This window comes from Stegostoma tigrinum, chromosome 5, assembly GCF_030684315.1.
Source record: "Stegostoma tigrinum isolate sSteTig4 chromosome 5, sSteTig4.hap1, whole genome shotgun sequence".
NCBI lineage: Eukaryota > Metazoa > Chordata > Chondrichthyes > Orectolobiformes > Stegostomatidae > Stegostoma > Stegostoma tigrinum.
Window position 1 is genome coordinate 11,730,746 of NC_081358.1, and position 17,922 is coordinate 11,748,667.

The 17,922-nt window shown below is 40.8% G+C and overlaps 1 protein-coding gene across 10 annotated transcripts in view; it reads right to left on the minus strand.

The window, feature by feature from the left end:
- Window positions 1–2,998: 2,998 nt before the first annotated feature.
- Window positions 2,999–17,922, minus strand: part of LOC125451631 (activin receptor type-1-like) — a 57,818-nt gene continuing 42,894 nt past the window's right edge. For 9 of the 10 annotated variants that reach the window (XM_048528986.1, XM_048528981.1, XM_059645831.1 and 6 more), the window contains 6 exons: window positions 17,127–17,226; window positions 15,206–15,352; window positions 11,466–11,741; window positions 11,182–11,379; window positions 7,559–7,689; window positions 2,999–4,943 (listed from right to left, as the gene is read on the minus strand). In XM_048528986.1, the coding sequence (XP_048384943.1) occupies window positions 4,809–4,943; window positions 7,559–7,689; window positions 11,182–11,379; window positions 11,466–11,741; window positions 15,206–15,352; window positions 17,127–17,226 (987 nt within the window). In that variant the 3' untranslated portion in view covers window positions 2,999–4,808. The remainder of the gene's footprint in view (window positions 4,944–7,558; window positions 7,690–11,181; window positions 11,380–11,465; window positions 11,742–15,205; window positions 15,353–17,126; window positions 17,227–17,922) is intronic. The other variant, XM_048528984.1, reaches the window with a different exon arrangement.

The window sequence follows — 17,922 nt, forward strand, 5'->3', positions numbered from 1 at the left end:
GACATCGGTTTCTAGCTGGTGGCCTGAGATGGAGACAGAGAGGTCCAGGAAGGTGAGGGAGGTGTTGGAGATGGCCCAGGTGAACTGAAGGATGGAGTGAAAGGTGTTGGTGAAGGGGATGAACTGTTCAAGCTCCTCTGGGGAGCAAGAGGCAGCGCCAATACAGTCATCAATGTAACGGAGGAAGAGGTGGGATTTAGGGCCAGTGTAGGTGCAGAAGAGGGACTGTTCCATGTAACCTACAAAGAGGCAGGCATAGCTTGGGCCCATGCGGGTACCCATGGCCACCCCCTTTGTCTGTAGGAAGTGGGAGGAATCGAAAGAGTTGTTGTTGAGGGTGAGGACGAGTTTGGTTAGGCGGATGAGGGTGTTGGTGGAGGGGGACTGGTTGGGCCTGAGGGCCTTGAGGCCATCTGCATGGGGAATGCAGGTGTATAAGGACTGGATGTCCATGGTGAAAATGAGGTGTTGGGGGCCAGGGAATTGGAAGTTCTGGAGGAGGTGGAGGGCATGGGTGGTGTCACGGACGTACGTAGGGAGTTCCTGGACCAAAGGGGAGAAAATGGAGTCCAGATAGGTAGAGATGAGTTCGGTGGGGCAGGAGCAGGCGGAGACAATTGGTGGGCCAGGGCAGGTGGGTTTGTGGATTTTGGGAAGGAGATAGAAACGGGCCGTGCGGGGTTGGGGAACAATGAGGTTGGAGGCTGTGGGTGGGAGGTCACCTGAGGAGATGAGGTCATGGATGGTGTTGGAGATGATGGTTTGGTGCTCGGGGGTGGGGTCATGATCAAGAGGGCTTTAGAAGGTGGTGTCGGAGAGTTGGCGTCTGGCCTCAGCAATGTAGAGGTCAGTGCACCATACTACCACTGTGCCTCCCTTGTCTGCGGGTTTGATGGTGAGGTTGGGGTTGGAGCGGAGGGCTGCCCGTTCTGCAGGGAAGCGGTCGAGGGAGAGTAGGAGACCTGAGGGTGGTGTCCAGGAGGAGGACTTGTGTTGGAGGTGAGTGAAGGGGGTCCATGGAGGAAGGGTTAGGCTCCTGGTTAGAGAAGTAAGTGTGGAGGCGAGGGCGGGAGAAAAACTGCTCAATGTCCAAACGTGACTGGTATTCGTTGATGTGTGGGTGGAGGGGGACAAACGTGAGCCCCTTGCTTAGGACTGACCGTTTGTCTTCCGTCAGGGGGATGGTGAAAATTCAGCAGAGCTCAGTGTGGCTGTCCTCTCTGGGGTTGCTGGCTATGGAGGCTGTGGGCGGGGTTCCGTCTGTCTTCGGTGGTGGTAGACAAGTGAAACAGTTAATAGTGCCTAACCTTGCTCTAAGGCAGAGTGGGACAGACATTTAAGCTGAGTATTCCCAGGGAAAGCCAGTGCGGCTGCTAAAGCACTTTCATTTGCATTTTGATGAGCTTCTTTGCAAAATCATAAAGATTAAGTATACATATATTCGTTTAAGAAAAATCTTAAAAGTGCAAAGGATTGAGACTAAATTAAGTATCCTTTCAAGAGCTAGAATGATCTTAGCTAAATGGTCTCTGATGTTCTAAAACAATGACACTTGATCACACCTCAGCCTGACCTCATTTCTCTGAAACTTCTTCCTCATTTGACTATTTCACAATATACTGCGCCCTCACCTCAAATTCAAAATTGTTCTCTGCCACACTCCCAACTACCACAAAAATTTAATAATAGCTTCACTGCTTTCTTCTATCAACAAAATGTACCAAATCCTTGGTGATTTTAACCTCCATTTTTAACACAGCACGCACTCTCCCCTCTGGATTCATTGCACTCTTACTGTAGCCATGTAAAATCCCCAGGACAAAATCAAAACCATCCCCTTTTCCTTCCAATCTCACATAGACACACTAATCCCATTGTATCATTTGCATACTTGCACTCTTCACGTACGCCTCCCATCCACATTCCAACACAACTTCATTCCGTTCCATGCTGGAAAACACCATCCACTTTCATACTCCCAACTCTTTAGCCCCGATCCTCCATGAGCCATGCACTTCTAAAGCTACTGATTTGTTGCATTGCACCCTTATTTCCATAATATTTGATATTTTCATCAATAAAAAAACATGTTCTCTCACCGCAACTGCTTGATTCTGCCCCTCTAAAATAAAACGCTACAGCTGGCGTTGCGCTTTTAAATGGCCTGAACAACAGGTTTTGCCATTTTTAACAAATTATGCATTTGCACTTCTCGATGCATAAACTTTAGATGCTTATTTTAAAAGTAATATGGGACACACATTTGAATTGCCAAAATGACATGTCTAGCACATTTTTCCAGTACTTGAAATACAAGTTACTATAATGTATAATTGTAATATTAATACAACTTATAAAGGTGTGGCAATGGCCTAATGGGGTCATCATTACACTCTTTATCTAAAGACCCAGGTAATGTTCTGGGGACCCAGACTATTGATTTAAGTTTAGATTAGATTAGATTCCCTACAGTGTGGGGACAGGCCCTTCGGCCCAATAAGTCCACACCGCCCCTTGGAGCATCCCACCCAGACCCAACCCCATTCCCCTATAAACCACACACCCCTGAACACTATGGACAATTTAGCATGGCCGATCCACCTAGCCTGCACATCTTTGGACTGTGGGAGGAAACCGAAGCACCCGGAGGAAACCCACGCAGACACGGGGAGAATGTGCCAACTCCACACAGTTACCCGAGGCTGGGATTGAACCCGGGTCCCTGGTGCTGTGAGACTGCAGTGCTAGCCACTGAGCCACCATGCCGCCCTTGAATTTTACTTGAATGATAACCTAGGATTGCACCTGCTAACTGATTTTACCATGTGCTTTTCTGTTGCTTGCATATGTTCTGTTTCACAAGTCTTCCAGAATGGCTGTTTATGATGTAGCTTTTTCTAAGTCTCAAACTGACTCCTACCAATATCATTATTTGAATCTTATTACATTGTGACTTGTCAAGGCATCTGACGCTAAAAGATAGAAACAAAGACTGATGTGAAGAACACACAGGACATCCCTTTATTAGTTTTTTTTTCTCTGAATTAAATGAAAAACTTTGAAATTGACGTATTATTAAAACAGTGAAAAACTGCACCAGTCTTCTAAGGATTAAGGCTAAAACAATATTCTCCATATATGAACACCTAAATTTAAATCATAATTGTTTCATCATATAATGCAAAACTGCTAAAAATGCATGTGACGTAATAGCCTTAATATTGCTCATTCATAAATACCTGTTGCTTTAAGGAGTTACTGTTAAATACGTACTGCAACGAAGTAGAGTGTAGTGAAAGATTTTAATTGTGTCACTGCAGTCATAGGTTAAGATAATGCTTTTGCTGTGCGTAAACAATTGCAGGAATACTAAGTTTCAATATTCAATTATTGCTGTTTCAGAAACTGAACTACACTGAAGTACTGGGAAGTAGTACAGCGTAAGAATGGTATAGCTATTTGTTGCATAATTCACCAAATGGTAAAGCTGAACAGATGTCCCAAATGAAATAATTAAAATCTTGTCTACAAATGCAACATACTTTCACTTATAAAATAATGCAATAAGCCCTTTTGTTTAAAACTACATAATAAATCGAGTGCTCTGTTCCGCCTATTGCACAAATTAAAACAACAACAAAAGGCAAAGCAGGCTCCATATATTTACATTAAAGACACATCTAGTTAGTGTTACAGTATTTCAGGGAAACTGTTCTCTTCAGCGGAAGTCACAATTTTAAGTACTTTTGTGATTAATTTCCTTATTTTTCAATGAGTGTGCTGGCAAATAATTAATGTTGGTTTCTATCATTCGTCCCTAGAGAGTTTTTAGTGTTCTGGCTTTTTGTGCATGATAAAAGTCAGTAATTTCATTATTTCCTCTACTCAGCACAATCAACGTTCAAGGAAAGTACACAGATCACAATAGTGTTTTGCCCATGAAGAAGTTAAATAACAGAGTATTTGCATATTTAGAGGATCTGTTTTCTTTTCAAATGTGATTAACTACAACAAAGACTTGTTTCCTATGCTTCTTTCTTCTGGAAACATTCAAGTTCAAAACAGCAAATCAAAATGACAAGAATGTTACTTCCTAACATGATAAAATATGGTATAAAAAATAACTTTAAATCTTGCGTACAACAATAAAGTCAAGGCATACAATCTGAACAAACAGTTTTAAACAGATACACACACTATTGTGGAAAGTACTTAAGATAATTGTTTAAATGAATCTTAAGCAAGTTAACTGTAGCTCATAAATGCAAAGGCACCACCATTAGCAGTTGGTGAATATGTCCTACTTTCACATAAAAGATAGGACCACTTTCATATTCAAATACAATAACCATTGAATGGTTCAAGTATCTCTTGTAACAAAACAACTAAATTTTACCTCATCAAATGAAAAATGTCATGCTATTTTACAGGCTTAAGATCAATACACAGGTCAGGGCTATTGCAACATACTTGATAATGTACAGCAATGCAAAAATAAAAACAAAATTTAGTGCAAAACCTCCTCTTCCAAACAGAACCGAAATTTAGTGAGCACCCAGTGAACATGAAACTGCGGCTTGATTTAATTTGAATCAAGAGCAGCAGCCATTGTTGAGTGATGGGTTTGCTTAAAGACAATGATCCATCTGGCATTTCAAACCATAGCATCCCTGTTGCCACTTCTCAATAATGTCCAAGAGTAGACTGCAAAAACAGAAAAATGGACAGTTTGAAATCTGCTTCTCCTGCCCTCCTGCAGATCCAGTTATACTTGTCAAACAGTGGTAAAATGAGTGCTCATTTTCCATTCAGCAGTCCATTTTCACCTTCTCTAGTGAATTGCTTATTTTTCCTAAAGTTTTTTTGATGCGTAATGCAGTCAGCCGTGCAGAGGGATTTTGGTACCAACACTCCTTCATCAACTTGGCAAGAGCAGACAGAGTCTGAAACAAATGATAGTGAGTAATATTATATTAAAAAAAATACGTTTTACAGGAAAACTAAGTTGCAAACCACTAGGAAAACACTGAGGCTCATTCAAAATTTGTAGCATAACATGTAGTGGGAAGTTAAAAAGACTCTCAGAGTCACTTTTCTGTATTTGCTCCCCCTTTGCAAGTCTTCAAATTTGCTGTATAACAGCAGCAGATTGGGTATGGAATCCAGCAGCATAGTGTAGGGAGTGGCACTTGAAGTTGAACAGCTAATCAAAAGGTGAGTTAAACATTGGGAATGTTACTGTGGGTCTCAGTTTGATTGCTTTCTAGTTACTCTCCATTAGGAACAAATAGGACATAGACTGAATTTCATGATCTGTCCTGAGAACCATGCAATGTGTGACAGAGAAGCAGAATGGCTGAAAAAGGTCAGCAGTAGCCTACAGAAGTGATGTGGAGTAGAACTCCTGTGTTCTACCAAAGGGGAAGATTTTAAAAAGACTTTCTGCATGAGAAGTAATTAACATGAAACATTAACATTGTCTGACACTGTACAGATACTGCCTGACCTGTTCAGTATTTTCAGCATTTTCTGTTATTTAAAAAAAATCCTAATTTCTTTATAGGACTAAGCAGTCCCTTTAAAATTTGCTGCTGCACTCGAAATAATAGTCAGCCATGCTAGGCATATGCTCCACCTGGGTCATGCAAAAGAACCCTAAAATAAATGCAAGCCTATTTGCATTATTACATTGATCTGGGACGGCGCAGGATGTCAAAGGTAGCAGAATCAGGGGAAACAAAATTGACCAATAGGAACATTATAATATGTATAATCATGGGGAGACAATTTAGAAGCATAGAATATATAATGTAGGCCATTTGACCTATCAAGCCTGCTCCACCATTCAATACGATCAAAGCTGATCATCCAATTCAGTACCTTGGACGTTTCTTTAATAGAATCAAAACAAGGAAAACTTGGGCTTCAGTGAGATTCCATAGATGTGAAGGCAGAAGGTAGAAAGGACCATCAAGGCAATTCAGGAGGAGATTAGTAGCAGCTATCCATTAGGTAAGATAAGGGCTTGTGCCATAGTGGGCACCACTGTGTTAAACCTTGCCTGCTGGGGGCTTCAGAGCCATAATTTAGTCCAGTATTCTCTGTCACATTTGTTGCAGAGGAAGACAGCGGACCAAGAAGTCCAAGATTTCTTGGCTTCTGTTTTCTTTGTGCCTGCTTCTTGGTTAGCTGAGCCTAGCTTCAGCCTTTCCAATCCGTTAGCTTCCAGAGCACAAGACTGCCAGTGATTGTCTTCCAATTGTCAGCTTCAATGTCAATTATCTTCATATCTCAGTTACAGGTGTCAGAGGTAGGAACACTCCTATTGTGCCCAAGAACCCTTGCTCTGGATTTATTCAACATCAGGACACTGGCTCCAGCAGCATCTGAATGGCAACCAGACGTGGATCACTGAACAGCACTCTCAACATGTACAGCTAACACATCACTGACAGTGGTATCATCACTCACTGATGTTCAATTCTTGAAGCATTATAATTCAAAGGAGAAATGCCATCCTATTATCAATATCAGCCACACTGTCTACTCAGTGAAAAACCAACAGATCCTCAGCTGGATTGAACAGGGGCCCTCCATCCTTCTCACAAAGAGTGGAGAAGTGAAATGTAAAATACTTTGAGACACAGTACTGCACTCTCAATATGTGCGAAGACTGGAATATTATTTACTACTTTGAGGCTAACATCATTGCAATGCGAGTTGTCATTAATGACAGCAGACTGCTTAACTTCAGTTATGAGAGAGATTCAAGTGAGAAACAGCTGCTTGAAGTAAAGTCTAATGAACCGCGAGGCAGTACACCATTCACTGATGAGTATGCAGTACTCAAGAGTGCTGCCAGAGTACTCAGGATGTCCTTCAGCACAAGGAATATCAGAGGCACATACAAAGTGATCAAAAAGGCAACAGGTCCATGAGTAGAGAAAATGCCTTCATTGAACCCAAAGACTTGGGAAGTCTTCATGAACTGTAGCAAACCATTCAAGAGGTGGATAGACTACCACCTCGCGTTGTGCTCTAGGGAGATCAGTGTCATTAATGAAGCTTCAGCATTATAGAAAAATTTGCCTGTCGTGGCTGAGCTGGTTATCGAACCTACAGAGAGACAGCTTGGCTTAGCAAAATTATTCAAGTACCAGAAACAGGTATCTACATAAACTTCCCTGTCTCTGTTGGTGCACGTGGACTACACCCCAGGGTAGGCATGAATAGTGGAAGTTATGAAGATACAACAGACTTATAGTAAGATCACAAACTCTAGAATGAAACAGTATATTAACAAATAACAGCATGTTAAAAAAAATGTGTTGAGGTTGGTTGGCTCACCGAGCTGGTTTGTTGTTCCGCAGACGTTTCTTTACTGTGCTTGGTTACACCCTCAGTGCAGCATTACCAAACACGATAACAATAACGCCTGCAGACCAACAAACCAGCTCAGCGAGCCAACCAACCTCAACACCCACAACCCGAGCTACTGATCTTTTTTTTGCTTCCTCCTCCATTTCCAAAACCTTATAAAAAATTGTATCAAACTCACAGGATCCGAGAACCATCTGTTCGGAATATTTGGTCTTTGCTGTTCCACACATACAATTTTTCGCATATCTTCAAAGCTAGGGTCATTCGGTACCAGATCATAGAATGGAGGTTTATACTCTTCAGCGATACCTACAAAAGCAGGAAGAATTAAACTTCTGAGCACTCCTAGTTTCAATAGCATAGGGCAAACCCAAAAAGTCCAATGGTGTGTGACGTCACAAGGTTCTCCAAGTGCTTGAAGCCTCAGTTTCCAATGTTCTCAAGTTGGGAAAAACCAGGAAGATTCTCTCCGTGAGCAGTGACCTAACCCCAGGGGATCTGAAAGCAGGTGACGCACCAGGTGCCTGGGATTCACATGGGGTGATAGCAAGAATTGCAGATCTTGGAGTCAACATAGTATGGAGGTGGAGGAACACAGCAGGTCAGATAGTATCAGAGGACCGAAAACCAGGAACAGGAACAGGAACTAGGAGTGTTTCATCAGGGTCCTGACCTGAAATGTCAACTTTCCTGTTTGCGTGATGCTGCCTGACCTGCTGTGTTCTTCCTGCCCCACACCATTCACACAGAGGTGACATCCCTGGCCTCAGGGTTCTCACAGCGGGTTAATCCCCAGGTTCTTAAAGTGGGCAATGCCTCAGAATTCGGGTGAGGCAATTCATCCAGTTTAACCTGCTGTTTGATGATGTAAAACAATTGTGAATAAGTCCACAGTCTAGTCGAATATTATTCTGTAGTGTTTGTGAAATGTGAAGTTGGAAAGCAGCATCATGTGCTTTCTAGACCGTTCTAAAGAACTGCTCAAAGAATGTTTTTATTTAACAAAAATACTATATTCATGAAATCATCTGTAAGCATATACAAGTTTCCAAGTCATTTCAATACAATCTTTGCAGAGAGGAAAGTGCATTGGAGTTGCCTGTGTGTCCTTTGCTCCCTCTGCTGCTGGCTTGTGGTGGCCTTTGTGACTGAAGGGCTTTCCTTTTGGGGTTTCTCTTCACCACCTGCCACACACCCTGTTTGTTCATTGTTTCCTCCTCCATTGACTATTCTTAGGTGGAGGTTCAGTCAGTTTATCACTCTCTGGAGCATCTTCCTTCCTTTTCTTGCAAGTCTCGTCTTCCTTCTGACTGTCCTTTTTCTCTGAGATAATGGGAACTGCAGATGCTGGAGAATTCCAAGATAATCAAATGTGAGGCTGGATGAACACAGCAGGCCAAGCAGCATCTCAGGAGCACAAAAGCTGACGTCAGCTTTTGTGCTCCTGAGATGCTGCTTGGCCTGCTGTGTTCATCCAGCCTCACATTTTATTGTCCTTTTTCTCTACTGTCTTACCGGAGGGCGGTATCTTACATCCTTCTATGGTCCACTGTTTGTTTCGCCACTACAGGCCATGTGTGCCTATGTGACGCTACCCCCAACACACATGCGCGCACACACACACACCCCACCTGCAACAACATCTTGATCAGGCTTTGTACATATGGCGTCCATCCCAACACAGGTGAAAGCACGTGGTCTCTTTGCAGTCCATGATCAGGTGCCTCTCCCATTTACAGGTCCTGTAGAGGGTCACTTTGCTGTTCAGTTTCCATGAGCCTTGACCTACCGCAGGTCTGCCACACTCCAGGCTGTCCCACGTATGTATTAAGTGGCCTTGGCTCCATCCAATAGTAAAGCTAGTGGGCAGAAGAAGGATGTTTCCACTGGCATCCACCTTCAGAGACATCTTGACCTTCGGTGTGCTGGTCCAGATTCCAAAAATGTTGACTACATCCGTGCTGCCCCCTTCAAGCTCTATGCACTTTCCTAGGAAGGTCAGGACATCTGCTGCTGGGACATAGGATTGTACATACGGATTGTAACAATCTAGCTCCTCTGGGCTGGGCAGAAGAACAATGGTGCCTCAGACAAGACAGAAACAGGGCTCTCACCTCCTTGCTCCTCAAATACCTTCAGATGTTGTGCACATTACTTCATGCCCCAGAAGGCACTGAAATATACGCAGCTGGGAAATCCTGCAGACCAAAGATACCCACTACTTGGAACCCACAGCAATCCAGGAGAGTCCTCTTCACAAAGCAGATCCAATTGACTTGTGTTCCTTCCTCCACCTTCTACAGTCATTCTGAACACGCTGGCCTGGGTATTTGCAGTCATCACAGATCTGAATGGCTGGACACTAAATTGGCATTAGGCTGAAGCCAGCATAAAGATCTACCAATAGCAGCTCAGCTTAAGTGGCGGTCCTCCAACATCTAATCACAATACAGCGATGATCTTGGTGTTCTCTAATGACTTACAACTTGGAGCTAACATTTGGTCTGAACCAAAAGGCGGAAAGATATTACATTACAAAGTACCACTGATATGCCCCTTCTTTAAAACAAGGACAGCTGCCAAGGACAGAACAGATACTTCCACAGTTTTCAATGACAGAGTCACTTTAATCATTCAGTGGCTCATCTACTCAGGATAATTACACAAACACAAATCTGATTTGAATTTTGTGCCGCGTTGGGGTGATTGCACCTAGACTACACTAGAAATCCCAAAACTGATCTTTAATCTGAAGAAAATGAGACCAGTTTTCAATTGCTAACACCAACCAGAACTGCACACGCGTGGATGCGTAAAGATTGTGTTCCAAGACTGTCAATATCAATCGCTCTGCATCATTTTTGGCTCCCTCGCACCCTGACCAATATTTAACTCTCAAACATTATCACTAATAGTTTATCTAATTATAAAATTACTCTTTATGGGACCTTACTATGTGCAAGCCTGGGTGATTTTTTTTCAATGTCACAACTCTTCTTTCTAAATAGCACTGTGGGTGCACCTACTCCCTTAGAAGGTAGAGGTTCAAGGTAGCAGCCCACCATCACCTTCTGTGCAGTATTTAGTGTTGAGCAATAAATGTTAACTTTGGCAGCAATGCCTGTACCCTACATAAGGATTTTTAAAAAAAATACTGAAAAGTAATTCAGCAAGCTACAAAGCATTTTGGGATATCCTGGAGACACAAAAAATTGCTGTACAAATGAGATTCTCTCTTTCTTTACTGCAGCCATTCTTCAATTAAATACTTAAACATGCTGAATGCAGAAACAGCCACTGGGTAAGCCCTTGCTTCATATTTGTAATATTCCAGAACCCAGAAAAGCAATATCTTTTGAGACTATATCTGCTCTTTTGCAAGTCACCCTGGTCCAGGTATGCATCCCATACTCAACATTATGAGCCAAAGCCAAGGAGGAACTAGTGAATTTTCAGTGGTAGTGGTGGAAGAAGAGCTGGAATCCTTAAGGTCAGTCGCTGTTAACAGCCACAAGTTCCTTCAAGAAGATGATTTTTTAGAATTCATCCCAGTTACAGACATTAGGTAGAAACATCTTGTCTGAAATTTTAAACTATTGAGAAGGCTACTATTTATACTGCAACTCTGAAAACTAAATAAAAGTTAAACATGAAATATTTTTAAACACTGGACTATTGGTGTAGTTAAAGCAAAAGAGTTAGCATTTAAATTGGTTCATTTTACTTGAACTCAATGTGAATTACAAGTTTAGCCTTGTAATTGAACAGGTATGTGCAAAATAATAGTTTAATAACACTCACCATTACTGAATGTCCTCCTAGTCACTTCCCACAATACAAGTCCAAATGCCCAGATGTCCACACGTTTGTATGCATCGAAACAGTCAACTTGAATAGATTCTTCAAGTACTTCTGGAGCCATATACCGTTTGGTACCCACTTTAGGATTATTCCCAACATCTAACTGATTGTTGGTTTGGGAGTGCATCACTGCTAACCCTACAAAAAGACATGTTAATTAACAGGGCACGCATGCCAAATCAATCTTTCTTTGAGAATGAAAAGGTTGAAGGGTTAGTACTCACCGAGATCAGCGATGCAACAGTGCAGGTTCTTTTTTACTAAGATATTTTTGCTTTTCAGGTCTCTGTGAGCAATCGCAGGCTTTCCCTCAGTTCCAAAAATTTCATTGTGGATGTGCACCAGGCCATTGGCTATACTTAAAGCAAAATTTAAGCAAACTACAGTGTCCACTGCATTTCGCTGTAAATAGTCATACAGTGAACCGTTCTCATGATAATGTGTGATGAGCCAAAGCTGGGTGCTAGAATTCCTTGATGTCATGTCAGAAGCAATGAAACCTAAAAAAAGTCCAAATGGAGGATTATGGTTGCTTTTAATTCTTGGAAAAACGTGTAGAAATAGAAGGCAATATGAATGCAATTAAGATGCAAATTATTTAAAAATAAACATACCACTGCAGAATACCACATTACATCCCTATACTAACAACACTGTTTTGCTGTCAAATAGATGAAAACATTTGCAAACTATGGTGTATTTTCTTACTTTCTTCATTCATTTAACTGAACCTTTCTGACACCAGAGGAAGATGTTAAATTTATTTTCTTTTTATCTTTTCTTATTGTATCTCTACTTCATTTTTTGATCTTCCGACAGTTTTTAAAATTCCCAACTAGCTTGTTTCCAATCACGGACCTTAACACTGAAAACGGAAGTAATATAATAATGAACCAACTTGCATGAGTTCAATTACTGTACAAAGATGCTATCTTGAAATGGAGTATAAAGATCACAATGTTAACTGAAGACTCTGTTTTCTTCATTGCTTCTCCTCATACTGCTAAATTATTGGGACCTGAAATATCATAAGATTTATTGCTCCTGGCCTTATTGGTGCCATTTTGTCTGAGCACTGCACACTGACTTGAGGCTGCTCTCCATACCCAGCTGTCCAACTTGTGCTCTCTCCACATAATGCACTGTTGCTAGACACCTGTACCAGGAAACCCACACTTACTAGGTGCCAGGCTGCCTGCCGGAGCTGTGGTTTGGCTGGCACTTTGTAGAAATTGCCTGGCAATGACTGTTGGGACGCCACTATGCCTCCTCTCAATTCTGAGTACCACTGTCCCCTGGAGCAATCCAGACAGCTGCAGGGCCCTAACTATGCCTCCCTTCCCCTCACCATCTGGATGACAGGCACAAGTGATTCAGCCTGGCTAAGGACAATACTATGCAACCTAACTTCAGTATTAGCCTTGATATCAATGGTTCACTTTAATTCATTTCAGTTAAAATTGTAATTTTCAGAACCACAACTTTTGGATAAGAGAGGACCGTACAATTAAGCCACAAGATGTGAAGGAAAATGTGCTAGTTAGACAAGAAATTAGTTAAACAATTTTTTTTGGATTGGAAGGATGCAAACTGTGGAGTTCAGTGTTGGGTTCATTATTGCTCTCTCCTGTCCAACATATAACTCTCTATTTTGCTCAAGTAATCCACTCTGACTCAAGGCTAGTCCTCATACCCAGCCTTCCAACTTACTTCTATGTAATGTACTGCTGCCAGAGACCTGCACCATATTAGATTTTAAGATATGGTTTGCTGGGTTAGGCTTTGAATTTCCATAGGTACACACGAAGTGCTGTGCCTTGTTTATTCAAGACACCTGCACTTTTATTTTGTGCTTATTCTTGTACCTACCTGCTTGCTGAGAATAACAAGGTGTAGAGCTGAATGAACACAGCAGGCCAAGCAGCATCAGAGGAGCAGGAAGGCTGACACTTCGGGCCTAGGCCCTTCTTCAGAGAGTCTAGGCCCGAAACATCAGCCTTCCTGCTCCTTGGCCTGCTGTGTTCACCCAGCTCTACACCTTGTTATCTCAGATTCTCCAGCATCTGCAGTTCCTACTATCTCTACTTGCTTACTGTTAGGTTTCATTCTTGGTAGGGATTGTTTATTGGGCTAGATGCCTATAGTGTAGGTCAAAGTTATCATGCTTTATGCACAGAATATTCAAATCTTAAGAGATGGATTGCATGGTTATCTCCAGTTGTATAGCATATGGTGCAGAAAACTTACAGCCCCTTGAGGATCTTTCTTCTACTACATTTTTCTTTAAAAACATCATTCTTCCGATATCAATGAATTGGCAGGCCAGCATTTATTGCTCAACATTAGTTACACTTCAGAAGGTGGTAGTGAGCTGTTTTCTAGAATCGCTGCAGTTCATTTGGCATAAGCAGCCCTGCAATGCTACTCTGGAGGAAGTTCCAGGGCTGTGACCCAGTGACATTAAAGGAACAACCATATATTTCTCATGCAGTATGATGATTGGTTTGGTGGTGAACCTGCAGGTGGGGGTGCTTCCATGTACATGCTGCCCTTGTCCTTCTAGATGGCAGTAGTCGTAGGCGTGGAAGATACTGTCTAAAGAACCATTGTGAATTTCTGCAGTGCATCTTACAGATGGTTCACTCTACCGCTACTGAATGCAGGTGGTGAAAGGAGTGATTGTTTACGAAAGTGTTTCCAATTAAGTGGGCTACTTTATGGTGATGGTGTTAAGCTTGAGTGTTGCTGGAGTTGCACTCATCTGGGCAAGTGGGTAGTATTCCATCACACTTCTGTCTTTGCGCCACATAGATGTTGTCCGGGCTTTGGGGAGTCAGGCAGTGAGAGTGTAGGAGTCCTAGGCCCTGACCAGATTTTTTAGCCAGAAGGTTTACATGACTAGACCAATCAAATATCTAGTTAATGGTAACCCCAGGGTATACTGTGGGGGCATTTAGCAATAATAATGCTAATGAATGTCATGGGTTTGGTTAGATTTTCTCATGTTGGACAGGGTAACTGACTGGCATTCATGCTGTAAATATTACTTGCCACCTGTCAGCCCATACCTGGATATTGTCTAGTATTTGCAGCACTTGGGGATACAGACTGTTTCAGTATGTAAGGAGATGCAAAAATGGTGTGAACATTGTGCAATCAGCAACAAACATTCCTACCTCTGACGTTATGATGGAGGGGAGGTCACTGATGATACAACAGAAAATATGTGGGCCTGGGACAATACCCTGAGGAACTCCTGCAGAGATGTCTTGGAACTGAGAAGTCTGAGTTCCAACAACAACTATCTTCCTTTGTGCTGCTTATGACTCCAGGCAGTGGAGAGTTCTCCCACATCATCTTGGCTAATTGTGGAGCACACATTTCAGGAACATTGCCATAATGTTTGTACGCTCCACTGTGTTCATCCACGGAGTAAATCTCATTGGACGAAGATTGGCATCTGTGATGCTGGGGACCTCTGGAAGAGGCCTCCGCTTAAAACCATTATGTCTGAGCTAGCCATTTGTAGTGGGCCACAGCTAATAATGTGTTGTTTTAATTGCTGTTTCACTGTATGCTGGGTTGCCATTATGTTTGAAAGTGCACTAGTGTTGTGATTTTAACACCTTTTGGTTCATATTGTTAATTATGCTAGCATTATGGCTTAGATTTCAACTACCTCAGCTGCCACACATGCAAATGTGTCTCCAGTTCTCTTCACAGATGCTGTCTGACCTGCTGTGTGTTTACAGCATTTTGTTTTCATTTTTATAAATGAAGTTAGCTACTTAGTGGGTATTCTCACAAGTTGGTGGCAATGAATATTCATCGAAAGCAACAAGCATCTTCCTCTCCTTTTACTTGATGTCTAACTTGGTTTATTGATATTTATATCAGTAATAAAAATCTGTTTGAAGTTCACAATATGCATTAAAACTAAGGGTATATACAAACTATTTCTTACCTAATATATTCTCGTGGCGAAGAAGAACAGTATTATAAATTTCAGTCTCTCGAAACCAAGATTTTTCATCTCTAGATGAGAAGATTTTCACTGCAACATTTTCTCCTTGCCACTGGCCTCTCCAAACTTCTCCATAGCGACCCTTTCCTGTTTAAGGTGGAGGAGAAAAAGGGAACTTTTTAAAAAATAGTTGTTTGGCTACATTTTGTGATGCAGAAATTTGTAGTGTATAGGTAAAGGAAGCATAATTCCTTTGAGCTCTTTAGACTGAACCAACAATACAAGATGAAAACATTTGATCAAAAAATTACAGTTTTCCACATAAATATCTTGTCAATTTACCTCAAATTTTCTAGTTCTCAGTTTTGCTCAATAATTTTGTAAATAAAGATGAATTCAACAAAAACATCAAGCAAATTATGAGATTAAGAGGTACGGGGAAAACAAACAGCATGTTTAGATACAGTTGGGCAAAAGCAAAATGTAGATCTAAAATAAATAAGCCAGTTGGTAAACATAGTAACTTGCATTCTAGCAGTTTTTCAAACTTGGCACAGTTATCTTATTGTATCTATAACACATCAATATTGCACTGTGCCTAGACCTAATACACAAGTACTATAATACGTAAACCTGTTGCCCCATCTAAGTAAATATTTTGCATTTTACCCCACAAACATTATTTCAGTTTCTAACAGTTTTGGAACATTTTATTCTCTTGATGATATTGTATCTATTCAGTGTACTAACTGTTCACTTGCCCTGCAAATTGGTTGGGAGATTCAGCTGACTTTTTAACCGTTATATTTAACGATTTATCCTGATTATTTTGAGGAACCAACAATTTACAACTGATAACTTAACATATGTTTGACATTTGGCATCTGCTATATCACCTTTAGCTTTGACTACATATTACCATTACAGTTTTCACAATACAATCATTTTTAAAATCTCTGTTGCTATGATTTCTAAAGATAAGCTGTTCCACGGTTCATGATTTGAAGATACATACAAAAAAAAATTTGCAGAGTTTTGTATTTGTGCATTGCAAACTGTTACAAATTATCAACAGTTCAAGCTTGATTAGTTTAGTATTTCAGCGAACCTTGCAATTTTGCTTGCTCAGTTGCTCTACCCACAAGTTTCTTCATTAGTCGAGCAAGGAAACCTTAATGTAAATATTTGTCTGCTGGGTGTTTTGCTTTACTGTCTGGATTATAACACTTCTTAAATGGTTAATATGTTGAAGGTTGTTTTAATGTATAAACACATTTGCCTTTCTAATTTGATAATTTTGTGTTTATTCGTATCAGGTAATTTTTTTTCTAGATACTTGGCATGTTAAAACAAAATCATAGATTTCGGCAAACATTTGGTCATTTTATAAGGAAAAGCAAAAGCTTTTGAAACTGGAGTTGTTTCAGGAAATTCCTGTCTACTGTGTCAATCATTTTTGCAGAATTTCAGTGGAGCTACTGTAATATTTTACAACTCTAATACCAAAAAACCTAGTCTTTCTATCCTTTAATCACTTTGCACTTTGTTAGAATTGTTCACACTTTTTTTCTGGACAATATCCTGCGTCCCAACTCATTTTGAAAACGAGTGAAAGTGACAATTAAGTCTGTCATCAACAAAACAGAAAATAACAATACAGTTTGCTAATCCAGCAAACTAACTGAAATGTCCATTTTCTTGTTTGCCTACTGGCACAGTCAAAAACATTGCTCAAATTAAATAGTTTCTTGATCAGCAGGGGAGTAGAAGGTTACAGGAAAACGCAGGAAAGTGGAGCCAAAGAATGTCAGATCAGCTGTAATGTGACTGAATGGCAGAACAGGCTCAAGAGTCTGAACGACCTACTCCTGCTCCTATTTCTTCTGGTCTTATGATCTAAGCTGCACCTTGCTTTACTCACCGACACATTCCATCAAAGTGATTTGTCTGGCAACTGTGCGTTGTACTAAGAACGGCAAACCTGATCCACTGCCTGATGTACGAGAGTGATCAAGCAAATCCTAAGAATAAAGAACAAAAAACAACATAGAAGTGACAATCAGTAGTGTCTAGTAAAACAGTTTAGAGTCACATCTGAAGTCTGGCCTAAATGATATTTTCACAATTGTTCTCTTTGAAGATAGTTTACGTTGTGTCAGGGACTCAGAAGAAATTGGGAAGGCCACCTAAAGAAAGAGATTAATGTAGCATGACATAAATTGATTTTTAAAAAGGCAATATTGTTCACAGACCAGTACTGTGCAGTTGCCAAGAAATAACTGAATAGAAAGTACGATTTCTGAAAAACTTATTCCATGCTTGATCCCTCTCTATCCATATCTCATCTTTGCCAAAATTGAAGTGAAAATTAAATAGTACAACTAATTTCAGTATCTTAATTAGATGATTTTGCAAGAACTTCGAAACAATTGTGAAAGTAAGCATGTAAGGTATGAAATATAAAGTCTTTATGAAAGTTGAGCCAATGCAGATGAGAAAACCAGTGTCAGATTCTATTATCCAATTATTAATTGAGAAGTGTTTTAACACCTAGATGTCTTACCTGAGAAGATGAAAAGTCAAATCAAACTGCTTGATACCAAGTGTTGGCCACATTTGAAAACTACACTGCATATAATTGAAAGTTGAAGGACTGTCAATTTCTTGTAAATAGTGTAAAATCATAAATTTTCTAAATAAATCTACTTAACTATATT